The 19,740-nt window shown below is 57.2% G+C and overlaps 1 protein-coding gene across 3 annotated transcripts; it reads left to right on the top strand.

The window, feature by feature from the left end:
• The first annotated feature begins 560 nt into the window (after nt 1-560).
• HIP1R (huntingtin interacting protein 1 related) lies at nt 561-18,615 on the top strand. Of its 3 annotated transcripts, XM_053994120.1 has the most exons (32): nt 561-718; nt 5,494-5,557; nt 5,983-6,125; nt 6,429-6,485; nt 6,709-6,789; nt 6,878-6,954; nt 7,259-7,320; nt 8,380-8,520; nt 8,981-9,038; nt 9,126-9,201; nt 9,380-9,517; nt 9,592-9,650; nt 9,716-9,788; nt 10,118-10,301; nt 10,387-10,475; nt 11,087-11,203; nt 11,638-11,739; nt 12,012-12,206; nt 12,407-12,554; nt 12,848-12,934; nt 13,213-13,320; nt 13,653-13,789; nt 14,356-14,466; nt 14,585-14,643; nt 14,792-14,822; nt 14,942-15,004; nt 15,469-15,569; nt 16,225-16,330; nt 17,001-17,124; nt 17,263-17,324; nt 17,430-17,621; nt 17,714-18,615. In XM_053994120.1, exons 1-32 carry the CDS (start codon nt 626-628, stop codon nt 17,717-17,719), a joined length of 3,144 nt encoding a protein of 1,047 aa, XP_053850095.1. In that variant the 5' UTR covers nt 561-625; the 3' UTR covers nt 17,720-18,615. The 3 variants fall into 3 exon arrangements, 2 of the variants coding, with proteins under 2 accessions (XP_053850095.1, XP_053850096.1); XM_053994121.1 differs by lacking the exons at nt 16,225-16,330; nt 17,263-17,324; nt 17,430-17,621; nt 17,714-18,615 and having other exon boundaries at nt 17,001-17,090; XR_008439922.1 differs by lacking the exons at nt 14,356-14,466; nt 14,585-14,643; nt 14,792-14,822; ... (5 more) ...; nt 17,430-17,621; nt 17,714-18,615 and having other exon boundaries at nt 12,848-12,914; nt 13,653-13,744.
• Nucleotides 18,616-19,740: the final 1,125 nt, after the last annotated feature.

The following is a 19,740-nucleotide window of genomic DNA, read 5'->3' as shown; positions in this document are numbered from 1 at the left end:
CCCGCTCCGTGTCCCCTCTCCGTGACCGTGTCCCCGCTCCGTGTCCCCTCTCCGTGACCGTGTCCCGTGTCCGTGTCCCCGTTCCGTGTCCCCTCTCCGTGTCCCCTCTCCGTGTCCGCTCTCCGTGTCTGTGTCCCCTCTCCGTGTCCCCTCTCCGTGTCCCCGCTCCGTGTCCGTGTCCCCTCTCCGTGTCCGTGTCCCCTCTCCGTGTCCCCTCTCCGTGTCCGTGTCCCTTCTCCGTGTCCCCGCTCCGTGTCCGTGTCCGCTCTCCGTGTCCGTGTCCCCTCTCCGTGTCCCCTCTCCGTGTCCCCTCTCCGTGTCCGTGTCCCCTCTCCGTGTCCCCTCTCCGTGTCCCCTCTCCGTGTCCGTGTCCCCGCTCCGTGTCCCCCCGGGGCTGCGCGGTCCCACCTGCCCGCGGGGGGAGCGGCGCTGCAGTTCCGAGCGCGGCCGCCAGGGGCGCGGCGGCGCGCGGCGCAGTGCGCGGCCGGGAGGGGCGGGGGGCGGGCGGCGCCGGTCGCTCCTGCCCGGAGCGCGGAGCCCCGAGCGCGGAGCCCCGAGCGCGGATACCGGAGCGCGGATACCGGCGCCTGGATACCGGAGCGGGGAGCTCCCAGCGCGGCCCACCATGAACAGCATCAAGAGCGTGCCGGCGCGGGTGCTGAGCCGCCGCGGCGGGCACAGCCTGGAGGCGGAGCGGGAGCAGTTCGACAAGAGCCAGGCAAGGACGGCGGGAGGGGGCGGCGGGGCCGCGGGACCGGCCGCGGTTACGGTCCTGATTTTAATCCCGGTCCTGCTCCCGGCTCGGGGACGGGGCAGGCCGGCCCTTTCCGCGGGGCATCGCCTCGGGGCGCGCTGGGCGCGGGGGCTTCTCGGGCGATGGGATGGAGACGGGATGGGGGGCGCAGGTCCCCGCCGGGCTCCGGGGAAGCCCCGGCGGGGCAGCGCGGCCGCCGTCCCTCTGCCCGTCCCCGTGTCCGCCCGTCCGTCCCCGGTGCCGCCGCCGCGCGCTCCCCCGCCCCCACCTGCGCCGCCGCTTCCTCCCGGCGCGGCCGCGGGACGGTCCCGCGTGGGCGCCCGCCCGTCCCGCCGCGCCCGGACCCGCGGCCGCGGCCCCGCCGTGCGCCGCCGCTGCCGCGGGCAGCCGGGCCCCGCGCCGGCCGTGCGCCCCCCCCCGCACCTCCCGGGCCTTATCGCAGGTAAACACGGCCGGCAGCACACGGGGAAAGTTTTACGGTGCTGGCGGGAGCGCGGCCGAGCCCCCGGAATGGGCATCTCCGCATCCCTGCCGAGCCCCGGCCCCACCGACACCGGGGAACGTTTCGCGCCGGGGGTGGATTCACCCCTGCCCCGCGGCTCCGGGTCACCCGCGGGTCACCCTGCGGGGATCGGGGTGTTTGCACCCACGGACGGTGGCAGAGTGGAAACAAAGCCCGAAGGCGTTTGTGCTCCATCGTGGCCGGCTTGGCGGGGGTGTCCGTGCTGCTGTGGCCCCCACAGGGTGTTCAGTGGTCGGGCATTGATGGGGCTGGCATATGGCTGGTGGGAAATGAAGTACTCAGCCAGCGTGGGCAGGGATGGGCAGAGGGATGGACAGAGTGACGGGCTCGCTGCTGCCCCAGCAAAAATAACAGTGCCCTCCCGCGTGCCTCCTCTGACCCCTCTGCTTTTGCAGGCTGTGCATCCATCGCAGATGTTTTCCCCTTTGCCCCTTTGCCTTGCGGTTCCTTCCTCAGCCCCTGGGTTGATTTGGCCCCGGAGAGCGCCAGCGAAGGCAGGTGGGAATTTCAGGCCTCGCAGGGTCACGGGGCTGGGTAGGAAACGGAGCTTGCTGGGTTTGGGGAGCAACACGAGAAAACCGGCAATTCCGGTTCCCTCTGGACGCGTCTCCTTCAGTCGTCCCGCTGGGCCCCGCTGATAAACGATCGCGGCCGCGGCGCTGCCCCGTGCTCCGGGGGCTGCCCGTGCCCGGCACCAACGGGACCCTCCTCCCCCGCCCTTCCAGGGCACCTTGGGCTTTTCACTGGGACTTCTGGAAATCCGCGCAGTCACAGGGATGCTGTGAGCGGAGGTAGGGACAGGGAAAAGAGGTGGTTGCTCGCTGGCTGGTGGTCACATTCACTGCCCAGAACTGACCTTTTTTTCCAGCAACTGCTAAAAACTGTCCTAAAGGAGCTTTACCCTGGTGTGGTTTCCTGTAGTGGCGCTTCAGTGAGAGCAGAACTGTTCAGTGTCAGAACGTGGGTATTGATCTGCCTTTTACCTCTAATTATAGCAGCTGCCCAGCCGGCCGCCGGTCGCCTCTGTGTCACAGGGGTGCTGGTGGCACGTCCCCTCCTCATCTCTGTGTCACATAGGTGCTGCTGGCACGTCCCCTCTGCTGCCTGAGGATTCTGTACCAGAGTCCAGAGCCCCATCACCTTTTCCCCTGTGAGGGCTCAGGTGATGTCTGTGGTTACAGACAGGAGTTACTGGCCCTGATGAGATCCCAGGTCCTTGTGGGTGACACGAAGGTCACCTGCTTTCCCTGAAAATGCTTTTCCATATCTTGTCTCAGGGTGATGTAGATGTCCCCCTTGGAGAAGCTGTGCGTGGGAAGTAGGAAATCACCATCCCACAGCAGCCTGGCAGGAGGAAAAACTTGTCCTTTTCTGCTGCCAGTTTTTGCTTTTCTTAAACAAACAGGTTAAAAATCCAATGAGCTCTGGAACCTGCAGGATTGCATTGTGTGTGACTGCAAAGTGGCGTTTTCCTGGTGTAATTTGGGAAGGAGCAGCGTTAGGAAGGGAACTCTGGAGTTCATGGCTCAGCTGTTCTGACAGCTCTCGTGCTGCCTGGCCAGGGAGGTTTCCAGCTGCCAAATAATCTCTCTTGCTGTGGCATCGTGCTGGGACCTGGCATCCACTGCCCGGAGGGAGCTGGGACCCGCTGGGATGCCGGGGGAGCTGTGGGCGGGAGGATCAGCCCTAATTAAAAGCAGCCAGGAATGAAAGGGTGGATGTTAAACTGCGCTCCTTCATTTGGGCGCTTTGATCCCGGCTTTAGTCACCGGCTTGGTACGTGCGGGCTGTGAGCAAAGCACTGGGGCTGCAGCCCTGTGGGATCCCACAGCCCACGGCCCGGCAGGTTTTGGGGTTGGCTCCTCACCCAGCTGGCCTGCCAGTGATGGGGAGCAGTCCACAGGTTGCATCAAAGTTTTGGCCGGGCTGATTGTGCACCTGCAGTGACAGCCAGGACCTGCCCATCTCCGGACGTGCCAGTGGTGTCCCAAGAGGTTGGGTCAAGGGTGAACCTCCCCGTTTTGGAGCCATCCTCCACAGCCTGGCTTTGCCAGACAGCCAGCAGGAGCAATCTGACAGCACACGTGTGCCAGGCTGCAGCATTGCCCCATGCTGGTGCCACCATCCCATTTTCCTGGATCTCCTGGCCAGCTTGATGCTTGGAGGCAGGGAAAGCACACGTGAGCTGGCAGCCCTGAGGGACTGGCATTGGTTTGGTGCCACCATGGTTTATTTGGGACCATGCTGGACCTGTGGTGCTGTGGGTGGGCTGGGGCTGCCCCTGCATGTCCGTGTGCTGGACATGAAATGGCTCAGTGAAACCTCTGCACTGAATCCTCAGGGATGAAACCAACCTCTCCAGCAGCTCCTGGGCTGAATTTTGGCTGGTCAGGCTATCAGTGAGACTAAGGGCAATAAATGCAATAAAACCACCATTGCCAGTGGGCATTACAGACCTGTTTTGGGACAGACCAGCAGGGTGTCAGCTCACTGAGCAGCTGAGGTCCTGTCCCTGGGGATAGGGGACAACATTTCCTTTCCTGGGGGTCTGCCCATCTCACACTTTGACCCTTCTGGCTGTGCCTCCTCCAACCCCCGTGGGGTTCCATGGATGGGTTGGGATGAGCATGGTGGGCTGGGACAGGCCTGTCTTAGGGCAGGCAGCAAAACTCCTTGTTTGGGAGGTGTGTCTGCCCTGCTCCCTCTATGCAAAACACTTCAGGAAAGATGCTGTAACTCCTTCAGCGGCTCTTCACTGTAAATGCATTTCCAAATCCTTCCTTGCCTGGTCCAGGGATAAACCATCCTTTCTGTCAGTATCCCGTGGGAGGTGCTGGCATCCCTGAGGAGCTGTGGCACATCTCTCTGGCCAAGCTGCCATCCAGGGCACAGCCTCTGCCAGCTCCAGGCTTTTGGGTGGCTGTGAAGGCACTTTTGGAGAGGCAACTGTGCTGCAAGTGCCTGTTCCCGGGCACTCCAGGCTCGTTAACCTTTGGGGATAAGAGGATTACAGCAAGTCACCGGCTTAACTCCACTGCTGCTTTACGGCCCCACATGGCGGGGTAACACCGGGACTCTCCTGGTGCAGGAAAGGCAAAGCCAGCCCCTCTCCCCAGCAGCTGGGCTCAGCCTTTTGGGACATCACTCCTTGGGATGATTCAGACTTTTGCTGCTGTCATGGTCAGTTCGTGGGTAAGCTGTTCTGGACTCTTTTGGGGTGAGTTTGGTGCCCCTTTGGTGTTGGGTTCCTCCTGCATAAGTCAGGAGCACTCGATAACTCGGGGTCAGGTTCCTCCTCCTGCATTTCAGAGGTGTCCCTGGACAAGCAGCCATGTGGAAGCAGGTGCTTTCCTGGGCAGGTAGATAGGATTTTTATAAGGTTTTAGTGCTGTGGAGCTGCAGGGAGGGACCGAGTTCCTCTTCCGGCACAAGTGGCGGCTTCCTGCCTTCCCAGCTGGGACCTTTTTCCTCTGCTGCTGACAGAGGGCTCAGGGACACAGGCACAGCCCAAGCACTCCTGCGAGGGTGAAGCAGCTCAGCTGAGTCTGAGGAGGAGGAGGAAGATCCTCATCAAACACAGCAACTTGTACTTGCAGCCCATCAACATGTGGGGGATGCAACCGACCCCACTCTGGGGTCATCTTTTGGAATAAATTCCTAATTTAAAGTCTGCTGTGATCAAACACATCAAAATATAGATAATCCTCTTCTGATAATCACATTGCTCTGGATTTTTGCTCCATCAAGATGGGCATTGAGGCTGCCACTCCCTCCTTGCTTGGGGGCTGCTTTTCCCCACGTGCTGTTTGCACACAGCAACATCTTCAGAAGAACCCAAACCACTCCCCCGTGGTTCAAAGGCTCCTTGTGATTACACAAACAACCCTGGAATTTGGCATCTCACTATTGTGCTTTAATGTTCCCCGAGCACGGCGCTGAGTTCAGGCTGCAAAAATGCAAAAATTGGTTTCCTGGGACAGGGACAGCCGGGAGCACCAGCAGCAGTGATCAGATCCTGCTGGGGATGGGGGCTTTAATGGATGCTTTTTTTGTGAATAAAAAGGCCTATTCTGATGTATTACAAATGACTTTGAGGTGACAAATGTGTTCTAAACTTCAGGGTGTTCCCCAAGAGCACCAGCACTGCACTTCGGGGTGTCGGGGTAGCCATGGGGATCACACCATGCCTGACAGCCACTCTCCCCTCCTCTTGCAGGCCATCAGCATCAGCAAAGCCATAAACACACAGGAAGCACCAGTGAAGGAGAAACATGCCCGCCGTATCCTTTCCCTTGGCTCCCAGGACAGCACAGAGGAGTTTGGGGTCTGGGGGTGTCACCCCCTGATGCTGGAGCCACAGGAGATTTGGGAGACAAAGATCTGTGCAGAGCTCAGCTGGGGGCTGGCATCACCTGGGTTCATCCATCAGTGAAAAGGAGAACGAGCAGTGCAATAAAATTGCATTTCTTTGGCAGTAAAATGCAGAGGGCCCCAGTGTGCCCTCAGCAGGGGGAGCTGCACCCAAAAATGACAACTGGTGATCTTATCTGGGGGTTTTATTTGGGAGTGCAGCACTGTGCCAGTGATCCCTGTGCTCACGGGGCACTCAGTGTCCCCTTTTCAATGAAAGCTGAACAGGAACAGTCCCCAGCCCAGCCTGTCCCCTGCTCTGTGTGTGCCCAGTTGGCCTTGACTTCCCTGGAAGGGATCATCCTGGGGACACACCACGAGAAGGGAGCGTTCACCTTCTGGTCCTACGCCATCGGGCTGCCCCTGCCCAGCAGTGCCATCCTCAGCTGGAAGTTCTGCCACGTCCTGCACAAGGTCCTGCGCGACGGCCACCCCAACGTGAGTGTCCCCTCTGCAGCGTCCCTCCTGCTTCGCTGCCAGGGGGGAGTTTCTGGCTCTTGCCAACATCCCTCTGCACAGGGAGTGGGATCCCTTCCCTGCCCCAGCCACCTTCCCCAGGCGCTCTGTTGTCTCACATCTTTGAAACTTCCCCGTGCAAATCCCCGACCTTTGGGTGCTGAGGGAAGTCTGGAACTTCTCCCAGAGCTGGAGTGATGTAAGGGGCTGGATCCCTCCTCTTCCTCAGCATCAGGGCACACAGCCAGCCCCACTGTGCCACATCCTTCCCTTTTGTGTCCCCAGGTTCTCCAGGACTGCCAGAGGTACCGCAGCAACATCCGAGAGACGGGGGACCTGTGGGTGAGTGGGGCAGAGCGCAGGTTTGAGCCTCCCAGGGGGTTTGGAGATGGTTGCTGAGGAACACGGTGGGCACAGAGAGGGTGAAGCACTGCCTGAAACAACCTGCTGTCTCTTTGGGTGATGGTTGTGTGCATGGTGGAGCCACAGGTCACCGGCTCGTGTGGGATCTGCTGGGTCTGGTTACCTCACTGTGGATTCCCCATCTCCCCTCGTGTCTCTGCAGGGCCATTTGCACGACAGGTACGGGCAGCTGGTGAGCATCTACACACGGCTCCTGCTCACCAAGATCTCCTTCCACGTCAAGGTGAGGCCTCTGCCACCTCCACGCCACCAGAACGAGGGCATGTGCCATGCCAGCAGCAACTGATGGCTTTTTCCTTCCTTTTGCAAAGCATCCCGAGTTCCCCCCGGGCCTCGAAGTGTCGGATGAGGTGCTGGAAAAGACTGCAGGGACGGATGTGAACAACATGTGAGTGTCCTGGTGGGACCCAGAGCCCAGGGTGTGGTCACCAGCTCCATGACCCCCTGCTGGCAGTGTCCTGCTGACAAAACCACCCCAGCATGGGGCGGTCACCAGGATTTTGTGAATTGTTTGGATGGTGCCCGATCCCTCTGCACCCACAGAGTACTGTGGGGTGTAAATGCAGGGAGAAAAAGCCCCAAATTCTTGTCAGTCAGAGCCCTTGCCATCATGAGGACTCTCAATGAACACGAGCAGCTGGAGCAAAGATGTCTCTGCTGTCAAGTGATGGAGTTTTGGTTTGTTTTGGCAGCTTCCAGCTGACGGTCGAGCTGTTTGACTACCTGGACTGTGAGCTGAAGCTGTCGGAGTCAGGTGAGGAGGCGGCAGGGGCAGGTCCCTCCCGCTCGCCCCGGGGCTCTTGAGCAATAGTTTCACTCTTTGGTCGGGAATGGAGTTCCGGGAGGCCGAGGTTGGAGGCTCAGGTCCCTCTTCCTCCTCCTCCCACGAGATTTCTGAGGTGGTTTCTCAGCTGGATTCCCCCGTTGAAGCTCTGTAGGGGCGGTTGTAGGAAAATATTTAGAGCATGTGGCTGCTTTGAACCCACCTGAGCAAGGCAGAGTGTTGTTTTCAGAGCAGAACTGCTCTGAAATATGTTTTTATTTCTTTTTTGTGCAACCACATTAATCATATCCATTACACAAATGCCTTCTGTCCCTCTGAAGCAGAGGATGGGGCTGTACTTTTTTTTTAAAGACTCATTTCCCCTCATTGAAATGCCTCCGGGGAGGTCTGGAGGCCCCTGCTCTTGTCTCTCACCTCCTTAGGAATTTTTAGATGGCTTAGAGAGGTGGCAGATTCTTCCTCTGCTTAGAGTGAGGAACACGGAGCTGCCCTGGAAAACGGCACAGCGGGAGAGACCGAGCTCCCAATAGCCTCCTGCTTCTCCTCCTGACCCAGTTATACAGAGAATTTATATTCATAAATACTTTAAAGCTAAGCAGGGAAGAAGCCAGGGTGGATATGCTGCTTGGATCCCTGCCAAGGGAAGGGATCTGTTTCCGAGCAGGGGCAGGCGAGGCTGCGGTGCCGCCGGGCTCGTCCCCTGCCCTGGCATCCTCTCCCAGATCCTTGCATGATTAAATAGAATGGAGCAAAACCTCTCATTTTTCCCAGCTGTGTCATGCAGCAGCAGCTTTAGGGCAGCATCCTGGAGTTAAACCTCTCCTTTTTGGGGTTGGGGTATCCACAGCAGAGCCGAGCACCCCTTCCCTCTGCCAGCATGGTCCCTCTGGGTGTTTTTGCTGCTCGGAGCAGGGTTGTTCTCAGCTCAGGCAGCAGCCCTGGCACTTCCCCGTGCCCCACATCCGCCGTGGTTAATGATCAAGCGGCGTGGCCGGGCGCGGGCGGCTCTGCAAACACGGCTCCCCTCAGTTTTCAGGCAGCTCAACACCTCGATGGCCGTGTCGCAGATGTCGGCGGTGCAGTGCCGCCTGGCCCCCCTCATCCAGGTCATCCAGGACTGCAGCCACCTCTACCACTACTCCGTCAAGTTAATGTTCAAGCTGCACTCCTGTGAGTCCCGGGGGTGTGCTCTGTGCTGGTGTTTCCCTGGGGTGGGCTTCTGGGTCTGGGGATGAGGCTGGTGTGGATTGAGGCATCCATCTCCGTGTCCCTGTATCCCAGCTGGGCTCTAGGGGTCTGCTCTGTCCCACACAGACATGCTGGATAAAGGAATTAGAAGGACTTGTTCTTGATTAATTCAAACCCACGTCCCCTGGCCTGCCAGCCCCCCACACAGGCAGCACAATTCCAGCAGCCTCGTGTGGGTATTTTGGAGTTCCCACACCCACATCTCCCTGTGCCACATCCCTGATCCCTGTGCCAGGGATGGGAACACCCCACTCCCATCCTGACCCCTCACATCCCACTCCCTCCTGGCTTTTACCCTGCTGGCTTTTGCAGAGGAGGGGTCTGGGAGCTTGTAAACACACGTGCAGCCCCGGATCACTCACAGCTGTCCCTCCTCCCCCAGGTCTGCCGGCCGACACCCTGCAGGGCCACCGGGACCGCTTCCACGAGCAGTTCCGCAGGTAACCGGGGCCCAGGTGGGGCAGTGGGGTCCCCTCTCTCCTTCCAAGCCCCCTCTCATCTCCCCTTTGTCTTTCCCTCCTCTGCAGCCTTAAAAACTTCTTTAGGAAGGCATCTGAGATGCTGTATTTCAAGCGGCTCATCCAGATCCCTCGGCTGCCGGAGGTAGGGCAGGATTTGGTGTGGAGAGCTTGAGGGTGCCCCCCTGGATGGGTTTGGGGTCTGGGGACACTGCAGGGGGACCTATCAGCAGCACAGGGCTGGCTCCCTCCCTTCCCCTGGCACTCTGCCTGCTGCAGTTCCTGAATCCCTGCAAGGCTGCAACAACTTCTTGTCCCTACAGAGCCCCCCAAACTTCCTGCGGGCGTCCGCGCTGGCCGAGCACGTGAAGCCGGTCGTTGTCATCCCCGAGGAGGCCCCCGAGGATGAGGAGCCAGAGAACCTCATTGAGATCAGCACAACTTCCACCACGGAGCCGCAGGTGGGGGCCTGGGGCTGGGATGGGGGGCAGGCTCCCGTGTCCTGGCTCAGCTCAGCAGCCTCTGTCCTCCCCAGATCACCTCGGATCTGTTTGAGCAAACCTTCGGGCCACCCAACGGCGTTTGGGATGACAGGTATGGGGGGGCCAGCAGGGGCGAGTGGCCGCTGCCACGTGGGACCAACCTGCCCTTGTCCACAGGGATGCTCAGATCGAGAGCCTGAAGAAGGAGGTGGAAACGCTGCGTGCAGAGATGGAGAAGATTAAGCTGGAGGTAAAGCCTGGCTGGGGGGCAGCTGGGGTGGGGTTTGGTGCCGTGCTGTGGAAACCCTGAAGGGATGCAGCAGGAGTGCGGTCCTGGCGTCCAGTGTTGTGTTTTGGGACCTCTCCCCGTGCCAGGATGTGATTCCTGATGGGGTGGAGGCATGTGAGACCTGTCCCTTGCTGTCCTCATGGTACCAACAGGGACAGAGTGACTGCCAGGGTAAAAGGCAGAGCTTTCCTGTGCGTCCCACGCCTGCTTTGCCCTAATTGCAGCGGGGCACCTGGGTGGGGGTGCTGGGGAGGGCAGGGCCGTCCCCCAGTGCCCGGTGACCCCCGCAGGCGCAGCGCTACATCACCCAGCTCAAGGCACAGGTGAACAGCCTGGAGGGAGAAGTGGAGGAGCAGCGCAAGCAGAAGCAGAAGGCGCTGGTGGACAACGAGCAGCTGCGGGATGAGCTGGAGAGGCTGCAGAGGGTGAAGCAGGACAGTGACAGGTCACAGCGGCTCTGCGCCGAGGCCGAGAGTAGGTGCCCTACTGGGGTGTCCTGTGGTGCCCGGGGCCGGGGGCTGCCCTCGCTGTGGTCCCTGAAGGTCTCTCTCCCCTGCAGAGAAAGCCAACGCCACTGAGATCCGCTACACGAAGCTGAAGGAGAAGCACAGCGAGCTCATCAACACCCACGCCGAGCTCCTGAGGAAGGTAACGCTGCTGCCTCTGCAGGCAGGGACTGACACTGAGGGCAGTGTCCCCGAATTAAATCCCTCCCCCTCCCTTTTGGGGTTGGGGTGTCCAGGGCAGAGCTGAGCACCCTTTCCCTCTTCCATCATAGTCCCTTTGGGTGTTGTTGTTGTTGTTTTTCGGGGTGTTTTGCTGTTCTTTGGTCTGTTTCTGCTGGTTTCTGTGGCCAGTGTAGCTGGTGGGATGTCACTTGTACCAGCAGTTATGGCATGCTTGGTTCCAGTCCTGGAAAGGGGCTCTCGAGGGATACGTTGGTGATGGGGATCCTGTGTCTCAGTTGTGCCACTCACATGTTTAATTTTTTTGCTTTGGGTGTTTTAGTCTTGCTTTTGTCCCTTGGTTCCTCTGCCACCACTGGTGTGGCTTGTGCCTGTCCAGTCCCCCTGTATTGGTCCCATCACCCTCTGAGCACCAAGCAGGGGGCACCCCTTGAATCCATGTCCACTGGCATTTTGGATGCTGTGAGAAAAGCATCTTGGATTTATTCTCTGAGCTAGAATTTGGTTGGAATGAGTGTGGGGATGGTGAGGGTCCCCCTTGGAACGCCGGGTGAGCCCCGTGTCCCCCCACAGAACGCTGACACTGCCAAGCAGCTGACAGTGACACAGCAGAGCCAGGAGGAGGTGGCACGTGTCAAGGAGCAGCTGGCATTTCAGGTGGAGCAGGTCAAGCGAGAGGCCGAGATGAAGGTGAGCTCTGGATCCTTCCCTGCTTCCCTGCCAGCACTGAGCCCTCCCCAGCCTGGGAAGCAAAGTTTGGGAGCAAGGGAAAGGGGTGGTTGTTGCTGTTGTGCCCTGATTCCAAGGAAGAGTTGCCCTGGCTCTTCAGGAAGGTGTTAATATACGACTCATTCCCTCTTGCTCAAATCTGCCTTTTTTTCCCCCAAGAAAATGCCACTATGCAAAATGATGGGTTTGAATGCTTTCCTTCTCTGGGGATCAAGATGGGGGCTGCTCCTAAAATTCCTGGTGTGGGAAAAGGAGCCCTTCCAGGAGACACCCCCTGCCCAAGACCCCAAAACCCCTTCCCTGCAAAGCACGGCTGGGTTCATGCCCTGCATCCCAGCTGGTGCTGGTGCCGAGCGGGGCAGGGGCTGAGCCCTGGGCACGGTGTGTGGGCACAGCTGGAGGACCAGAGCATGCAGATGGAGCAGCTGAGGCAGGAGCTGGACGCCCGTCGGGACGAGCTGGAGCAGGCGCAGCGCTCGCTCAGCCACGCCAAGCAGGTACGGGGCTGGGGGGCAGCACGAGCCCAGGTCCCCATCAAACCCTGTCACAGGGGGCTGCACCTGCCACCACTGCTGAGCCAGAGCTTCAGCAGCAGCCCAAGGAGCTGTCACAGGGCTGAGCCCATCAGTGTCACGAGCTGGGCATGTCCTGAGCTCCCCCTGCGTGTCTGTTGGGCTGCTGGCAGTGGCAGGGCAGTGGCAGGGCAGTGGCAGGGCAGTGACAGGGCAGTGACAGGGCAGTGACAGGGTGTCCTGGCCCCCCATGGCAGGCAGGTGTGGAGCTCAGTGCCCAGGTGGATGCTCTGCACTCTGAGAAGGAGGTGCTGAGGCGGTCGGTGAGCGAGAAGGAGTGTGAGCTGCTGTCCACACGGGGCCTCATCCAGGAGAAGGAGCTGCAGCTGAGCCAGGAGGCAGACAAGGCCACGAGGGAGATCCGAGAGCTCCAGGGCAGGCTCCTGGAGAAGGTACAGTGCTGTGTGAAGAGCCCACTGCCCCTCTGCTCACCAGGGTGAGATGTTTGGGGGGTGCCAGCTGATGTAGCCTGGGGGATATCACTTGCACCAGCAGTCATGGGATGGTTGGGTCTGATCCTGGAAAGGGGCTCTCGAGGGATGTGCTGCTGACGGGGGTGCTGTGCCACTCACCTGTTCCTCCTGCCTCACAGAGCAACCAGGAGCAGAGCCTGCAGCAGAAGCTGCTGGATGAGCAGTTTGGAGTCCTGCAGGAGACAGTGAGAGAAGCCCAAGCCATCCTCCGTGATGCCATGGCCAAGCTGGATGACCCCCTGCACCTCCGCTGCACCAGCTCCCCAGGTATGTCCTGCTCATGCAGGGGGCTGAAACACGCCGTGCCTTCTCCCTCCTGGACAGATAATGTTGTATCTCTGCTCTCCCATGGCTTTTTTTCCATCATGCCGGAGGTGGCTGGGGTCAGACTTCCCAGGATGAATTTTCAGCTCTCATGTTCAGCACTATTTCGCTCAGATTTTAGTGCTGTTCCCCAGCCAGGGATACACTTCCACTCAGTGGTGCCTCGTGGAGTCGGCACTGGTGCAGACACCCACCAGCCTGGCGGTGCTAAGGAAATGAAATGGGATTCCTTGCAGATTACCTGCTGAGCCGGGCGCAGGCGGCGCTGGAGTGCACGGATGCCCTGGAGAAGGGGCACGCGCAGTACGTGGCCTCCATGGCAGGTACCTGGGGCTGGGGACTGCCATTGCTCCCAGCTTGCTCGTGTTCCCCTACACCCAGCAGCCCCCAGCAGCTCCGGGGCCACTGGCAAGCAGCGGTGCCCTGGTGACAGAGGGACACGGGCGGGGCTGGGGGGTTCCCGTGTGCTCCTTCAAGCTGGAGGGGTCAATCCCAACTTCTCAGAGTCTTGTAGTGATCCTTGAGTGCCTTCAAGGATGAGCTGCAGCCCCCAGGACCTGGCAGGGGCTGGCAGCTCCTGACCCTGTGCTGTCTGTGGCAGATGCTGCGGGGCTGGTGGGGGCTCTGGCCCTCTTTGCACACCTGACAGGTGACACCATCGTCAACGGCAGCGCCACCTCCCACCTGGCCCCCACGGACCACGCTGACCGTGAGTGCAGGGATGCAGGGGGTGCTGGGGGGATTTTTTCTCATGGGCCTTTTCTTCAGGGAGGCCATGACAAAGTCCCCTCTGCCAGGGACAGATTTTACCAAGGACAGCACATTCCCCATGCTCCCCTTCCCGACATTCCCTGCCCTCTAGTGCCCCTCCCTGGGCCACGCTGCTCCTGGAAATTTATTTGTAGTCTCCTAGAAGACACTTGCAGGATGCTGCTGGTGTTCAGCTGTGGATGAGGGGAGGAGGAAGATGAGGGTGGGCAGGGCTGGGATGAAGGGACCCCTTGCCCAGGCAGGGCTGGCACTGAGCTGTGCTCTCCGCAGGGCTGACGGAGACGTGCCGGGAGTGCGGCCAGCGGAGCCTGGAGTACCTGGACCAGCTGAAGGACAGGCAGAGGCTGGGCAGTGCCGAGCTGGGGGACGTGCGGGAGGCGCTGCGAGGGGTCCTGCAGCTGGCCCAGGTAGGAGATGGAGCCCAGCACAGCCCCCTTCCCACTTGGGACTGGCAGGGTGGGTCCCAGGGAACACTTCAGGGTGGTTTGTCCCCCACACCCGCGAGTTCTGGTGCTTTCCTTGAGCCATCTCAGCTTCTGAGCACTGGGACCCTTCCTGCTGGTGCACAGAGCTGGTCACCCTCAGATCAGCTGAAGTCTTTCAGCCCAGTAACCCCTGTGGAAGGAAAGTTCCCATCTTTCAGATATTTCTCCTGGTGAAGCCCCTGTTAGTCTTTTCTTTTACACCACTTTCAGCTCTCCAGGGCCCTCTGGAGCAGAAGCTGCTCCTATGATGGAGTTTTGTCACCTTGATTTGGGGCATTTCTTACCTCTGAGGTCCCATGCCATGTTTGCTGCAAGCTGGTGGCACATGTACCCTCACTGTGCAGACTGCAGAATGCTGCTCCTGCAGCTTTAATGATTTGGTGGGGGCGGGAAGGAATTGGATATCTTAGTTTGTAGTTATTCCTTATAAATATTCCCTTCTGTTTTTCTGCCTAAAACCTCCTCATGCCTGCTGCCTCCTCTGGCAGGAGCTGAGACCCAAGAGCCTGGACATCAAGCAGGAGGAGCTGGGGGACATGGTTGAGAAGGAGATGGCCTCCACCTCTGAGGCCATCGAGGATGCTGTCAGGAGGATAGAGGTGAGACAGAGCTGCAGGATGGGCCATTCTGGGGCCTTGGGGAGGCAGAGTGTCCATCACTCCTCCACCTTCCTCACCCAACATGGCATCCAACCCTTCCTGTGGTGTTTCCCAACAGGAGATGATGAGCCAGGCCAGGAACGAGAGCTCTGGGGTTAAGCTGGAAGTGAATGAGCGGTGAGTTTTGAGGAGGGACATGTCACAGGTCTGTGCCTTGCTGGGGTGTGCTCTGCTCCAAAACAGGCTGGCTGGTCTCAAAAAAAGCCCCATTTTCTGAGGCCACAGCTTCCCTGGATACTGAACACTTTCCCTTGCTTCCCTTCAGGATTCTGAACTCCTGCACAGATCTAATGAAGGTCAGTGCTGCAGAAACCCATCTGGGGTGCACAAAACTGTAAGCTCCCACCAGCAGCAGCATCAATCCTCCTCTGTAAGACCCCCATCAAACCCCAAAACCTGTTTTCCTTCATTCCAGGCTATCAGACTTCTTGTAACAACATCTACGAACCTACAGAAGGAGATAGTGGAAAGTGGCCGGGTAAGTCCTCCCTTACACTCATCTCTTTGTGCTGATGAAACACAGGAGAATTTCCCCCAGATTGCAGAAACATTCTGGATTTCATGGTTTCCCATGTTAGCAGCACTCTGGCAGTCCCATTTGCTGGAGATGGGCTGCTCATCCCTGTGCTCTCTTGCACAAATCACTGTCACCCTTGCAAAGCATTGTCCATCTAAAGATGATGGCCCAAACTTGTGTGTTTTAAGCCAATCCCAGCTCAAATTTATAGGCTTGGGACTCTGATGTTGTTTTTCTTGATAATTATTTAAGCAGTTCAGTAAGAGCAGCATGAAGAGCGCAGGAATGCTGTCGCTCCCTTGATTTACGGCTTTATACATTAATTTCCACATTATTACACTTTATATGGGTATTTAATAGAGATTTATATGTTGTTGTATATTAGACACAAGTTAATCCAGGCCATAATATTCTCATAACAACAGGGGGCAGCAACAACTCAGGAGTTTTACGCCAAGAACTCGCGCTGGACCGAAGGGCTGATCTCTGCCTCCAAGGCCGTGGGCTGGGGAGCCACACAGCTCGTGTAGGTACCCCCAGGCCAGCAGCTTCCCCTGGAAAACAGCTCCATGGGCTGCACCCAGGGCTGGCTGGTGCTTCCCTGTCACCCCATCCTCCAGAATTCCCACTGCTGGATTGCTAATTCCTTGTGGAGAGCCTCATTGCTGGCTCCTTATGGAGGTTTTTGTTTTTATGGACCCTCAGTTTGGTTCATTGCTAATTCCTCGTGGAGTGTCGTGGCCTGGGTTGGACCACACGGTCACCCAGCTAGGGATGGCAGTTCCTCCCTGTCTGCAGAATGTGAAATCAAATCCCCCCTGTCCCAGTTCCTGCTCAGATGGTTGTGGATGGGGTGGTTGGAAATTGCCCTGTGCCAGTGCAGGAAATGTAGGGGGGTCTCTTGGGAAAAGTTGTAAAAATCTCATCCGTTGTGAAAACAAAATCCTGCCTCGGTCCAAATCACCTGAATCATGGCTTTGAATAATTGCTTTGTGTATGAGCTTTAATAACAGCTGGACTCAAAGATCTTAGAGATCTTTTCCAACTGTAACAATTCCATGATTCTGTAACTACAAAGCTGCTGGATCCAGCTGCTGATTTCCGAGGGTATTAGCAGGAGATAAATAATCTGCTCTTGCTGTTGTGTCTCTGACACAATCTCCCTTTGACCCCCCCTGCAGGGAGTCTGCAGACAGGGTTGTCCTGCACACAGGGAAGTACGAGGAGCTGATCGTCTGCTCCCACGAAATCGCTGCCAGTACAGCCCAGCTGGTGGCTGCCTCCAAGGTGGGTGTCCCAGCAGCATCCTCTGGGTGTCTCCTCCTTCTGTCCCACGGGTGTTCCCCTCCTCTCTGCCAATCCTGCAGTCTCCCAGAGCAGGGGGAAGGGAAGCTCTTGCTGTTTTCCAGTCTGTGATTTTAATCCGTGTGTTAATATTCCCGCACCCGAGGCTTGCCTTGGAAACGAAGATGTGTAAAACCTCCCATCTTCCTCCTGTCAGGCTGGTTATGTAAAGGAAATGTTAATAGCTAACAAGAAATCCAGAGAAGCAGTGCAGGAGCTGGAGTCGAGGATGGTGGACTTCGGTCCTGGCCACCTTTCCTGTTGGTGTGGGTGGAAGTGAGGGGTGGAGTTTTCAGTGATGCAGGTGTGAGGGGAGGAGGATCCATAGGGCTTTTTACACCATATGGGTTTAAAATCAAGAGCACGGTTAAAAAACCAGAGCTGTGTCTTCACTGAGTGCTTGGCTCAAGTGGGAGCAGAGCTGGTTTGCAGGGATCACCTTGTCTGGCCATGATGGGATCGCTGAGGATAAACCTTCCCATCTGTCCATCCATCCATTCTTTCCACTCCCAGGTTTTCATGCCCAAAAGCTCTTTGACTCTTCCTGGGGCTCCCTGGAGCTCCGTGGGGGGGTTGTGGTGGGCACCCACAGCCATTCCTGTGCTCGTTGCAGGTGAAGGCTGAGAAGAGCAGCAGGAACCTGGCCAGGCTCCAGGAGTGCTCACGCAACGTCAACGAGATGGCAGCAAACGTGGTGGCTTCCACCAAGTCAGGGCAAGAGCAGATAGAGGAGAAAGGTGAGGTTTTTTGCAAGGAAAAGGTAGAAAAACCGACCCTAACTCCCTTTCTGGCCTGGGGAACACCCCAAGGTGTGTTCCAGCTCTGCTTTGGCATGTGAGGGGCGCACTCAGTAGGGGCCCTGCTGTCCCCCACAGACACCATGGACTTCTCGGGCATGTCCCTCATCAAGCTGAAGAAGGAAGAGATGGAAACACAGGTGCGGCCCTGAGGTGGATTCAGCGCGGCCGCGGCCGGGCCCGGCCCCGCGGTGGCAGTCCCTGTGCCCCCAGCACGGGTCCCAGGATGGTTTTTTTGGGGGCAGGTGAAGGTGCTGGAGCTGGAGAAGCGGCTGGAGGGCGAGCGGGTCCGTCTGGGCGAGCTGAGGAAGCAGCACTACGTCCTGGCCGGGGGCTGCGAGGACGCGCCGGAGGACGGGGAGGCCAGGCCGGCGCCGGCGCCGCGACGAGGGATCCTGAAGAAACCCCCCATTGCCCAGAAACCCGGCCTGGGGGAGGTGGGGCCCGGCTGGGGGGTGCAGAGCGGGCAGGGGGGGTGCTCCTGGCACGGGCTCTGACCGGGTTTGTCCCTGTCCCCTTCTCGTTGCAGCCCTAGCGAGCCCCCGGCCCCACGCTCCGCGTTGCCTTCGCGCTGCTGTGCCTTCACGCGCGGGGTCTCCTCAGCGCCCGGCCTGGAAACAATCCCAAACTGGATGTTTTCTTGAGGAACAGATTTTATTTTTTGTTTTCCTTTTTTTCTGAACTGTAGAGTGGCGGGGCTCCTGCGCTCCCCGGGCACCGCTGAGTGCTCTGCTCCTCATCCTCCTTCTTTTCTTCCTCTTCCTCTTCCTCTTCTTCTCTTCCTTCTTCTTCTCTTCCTCCTCCTTTTTCTCCTCCTCCTCGCCTGCCAACCGGTTCTTCCTGTTTAATTTAATTTGGGGTTCATTTGGGTTAATTTTTTTTTTTTTAAGGACTTTATCAGCACTAGAAGTTTTCAGTAAATGTAGCTCTACTGTACTGCTCAGACCCTTTCCAAGAACTGTGAACTGGTTTTACAGTAGGAAACTGGTGGACTTTTCTTGAAACCATTTTTTTTAATTCCCCTTTTTCCAGCCTGAGGAATATTTGACTTCATTTTGGTGTGGGATCAGCCCTCAGCAGGAAGGGAAATGTTTGCCTTCCCCAACATGTGGAGCAGGGCTTTTGTTAGGGAAAAGCAGTTACCACAAACTGGCAATAAGGATACAAACGTTTTTATTTTTTTTCCCCTTTTTCTATTTTTTATTACTACAGCAATGTCAAGGGATCAGTTGCATTATGTTTTATATTTAAGATAATTAGCAGAATTAAATCTAACTGTGGCCTACGGGAGCCAGGGACTAGAGAAGTCTGCAGCAGTAAGGAATTGCTGATGTGGAGAGATGCGGGGGCAGAATCAAAATCCTGTCAGCTGTGTCTTCCCTTGGAGCAACTACCAGGATGTAGATTATTAAAGGAGCAATATTTAAAATACTTTTGTGTTGCTTTGTTGTTGGGGAGGGGGTTGATGACAGGGCCAGGGCCATGACAGGGTTGGTTGCAGGAAACTGGGCCTGAGCTGTGGAGCAGAGAGAGGCAGTAAGTGAGCTAAATGTGAATAAATATATCTGTATATTCACATAAATATATAGAGTCCTCTCTATGTATCTATGGTTCTCCATGTGCCTATATATATATATTTTTTTGCATATTTTATGTACCTATACTGCTATGCACTATATATAAAATGTAATCTATAAGAGATAATTATATTTTATATATAATTATTATAGATACGTGATAGGTAATCTAGGTGATTTATAAGAGTACATACTCTATACATGTTGCATATATATTATTATATATCTATTAGAGATATATATAATAGGCAGCTGTATATGATTCACCATATCATATGGGTGATAAGACTGAAGCATTCAGAGCTCAGCATGACAAGGTGGCCACAGCTGCCTTGTGTTTAGGTGGTGACTTGTGAGGGTCCTTGTCATGTTCAGTCAACATTTACATCCCATCCCTTGTTACCCTCAGGCCCAATTACAATCAAACTTCATAAAAGCCACAGTAAAACCCAGTCATCTCTGTGACTGCCAAGAGGCTGTAAAGCAGTTAACAAGAATTACAAGTGGCTGTATCTCAGGTAAACACATTTATAAGGTATTTCATTATTTATTTTAGTTACAAAACAGTCTCGTGATGGCCGCAGCTTCCTGAGGTTACACATCACCAAACTGCCTGGACAGGTTCATGGGTTTATGGGCAGTGCCAGGGCTCGTTTCCCAGCCCGTTGTATGGGCAAAGTGCAGTGCCCAGAAGGGCTCTGGTGTTCCCCTGGGGTGCTGGGCGAGGGGAGCAGCTGCTCTGATCCTGCAGGTGCTGCTGAGGTCACCCCAGCCCAGAGGTTTATTCCCTGCTCAGCCTTTCCATGAGCCCTGGGAGAGGGCTCCGCAGCCCTCGGGTGGCTGCTGTCACATCGAGTGACAGTGACACAGCAGTGACAGGGGCCAGCTCCCTGCTGAGTTGCGTTTCTTTCAGAGCCCTTTTCTCTCAAGGAAGTGCTTTCTGCAGTAGCTCAAGGTCTATTTATAGACAGTGATAAAG

Source organism: Vidua macroura, chromosome 18 (genome assembly GCF_024509145.1).
Source record: "Vidua macroura isolate BioBank_ID:100142 chromosome 18, ASM2450914v1, whole genome shotgun sequence".
Lineage (NCBI taxonomy): Eukaryota > Metazoa > Chordata > Aves > Passeriformes > Viduidae > Vidua > Vidua macroura.
Note: the sequence above shows the minus strand (reverse complement) of the source record. Positions and strands in the feature narration are given on the sequence as shown.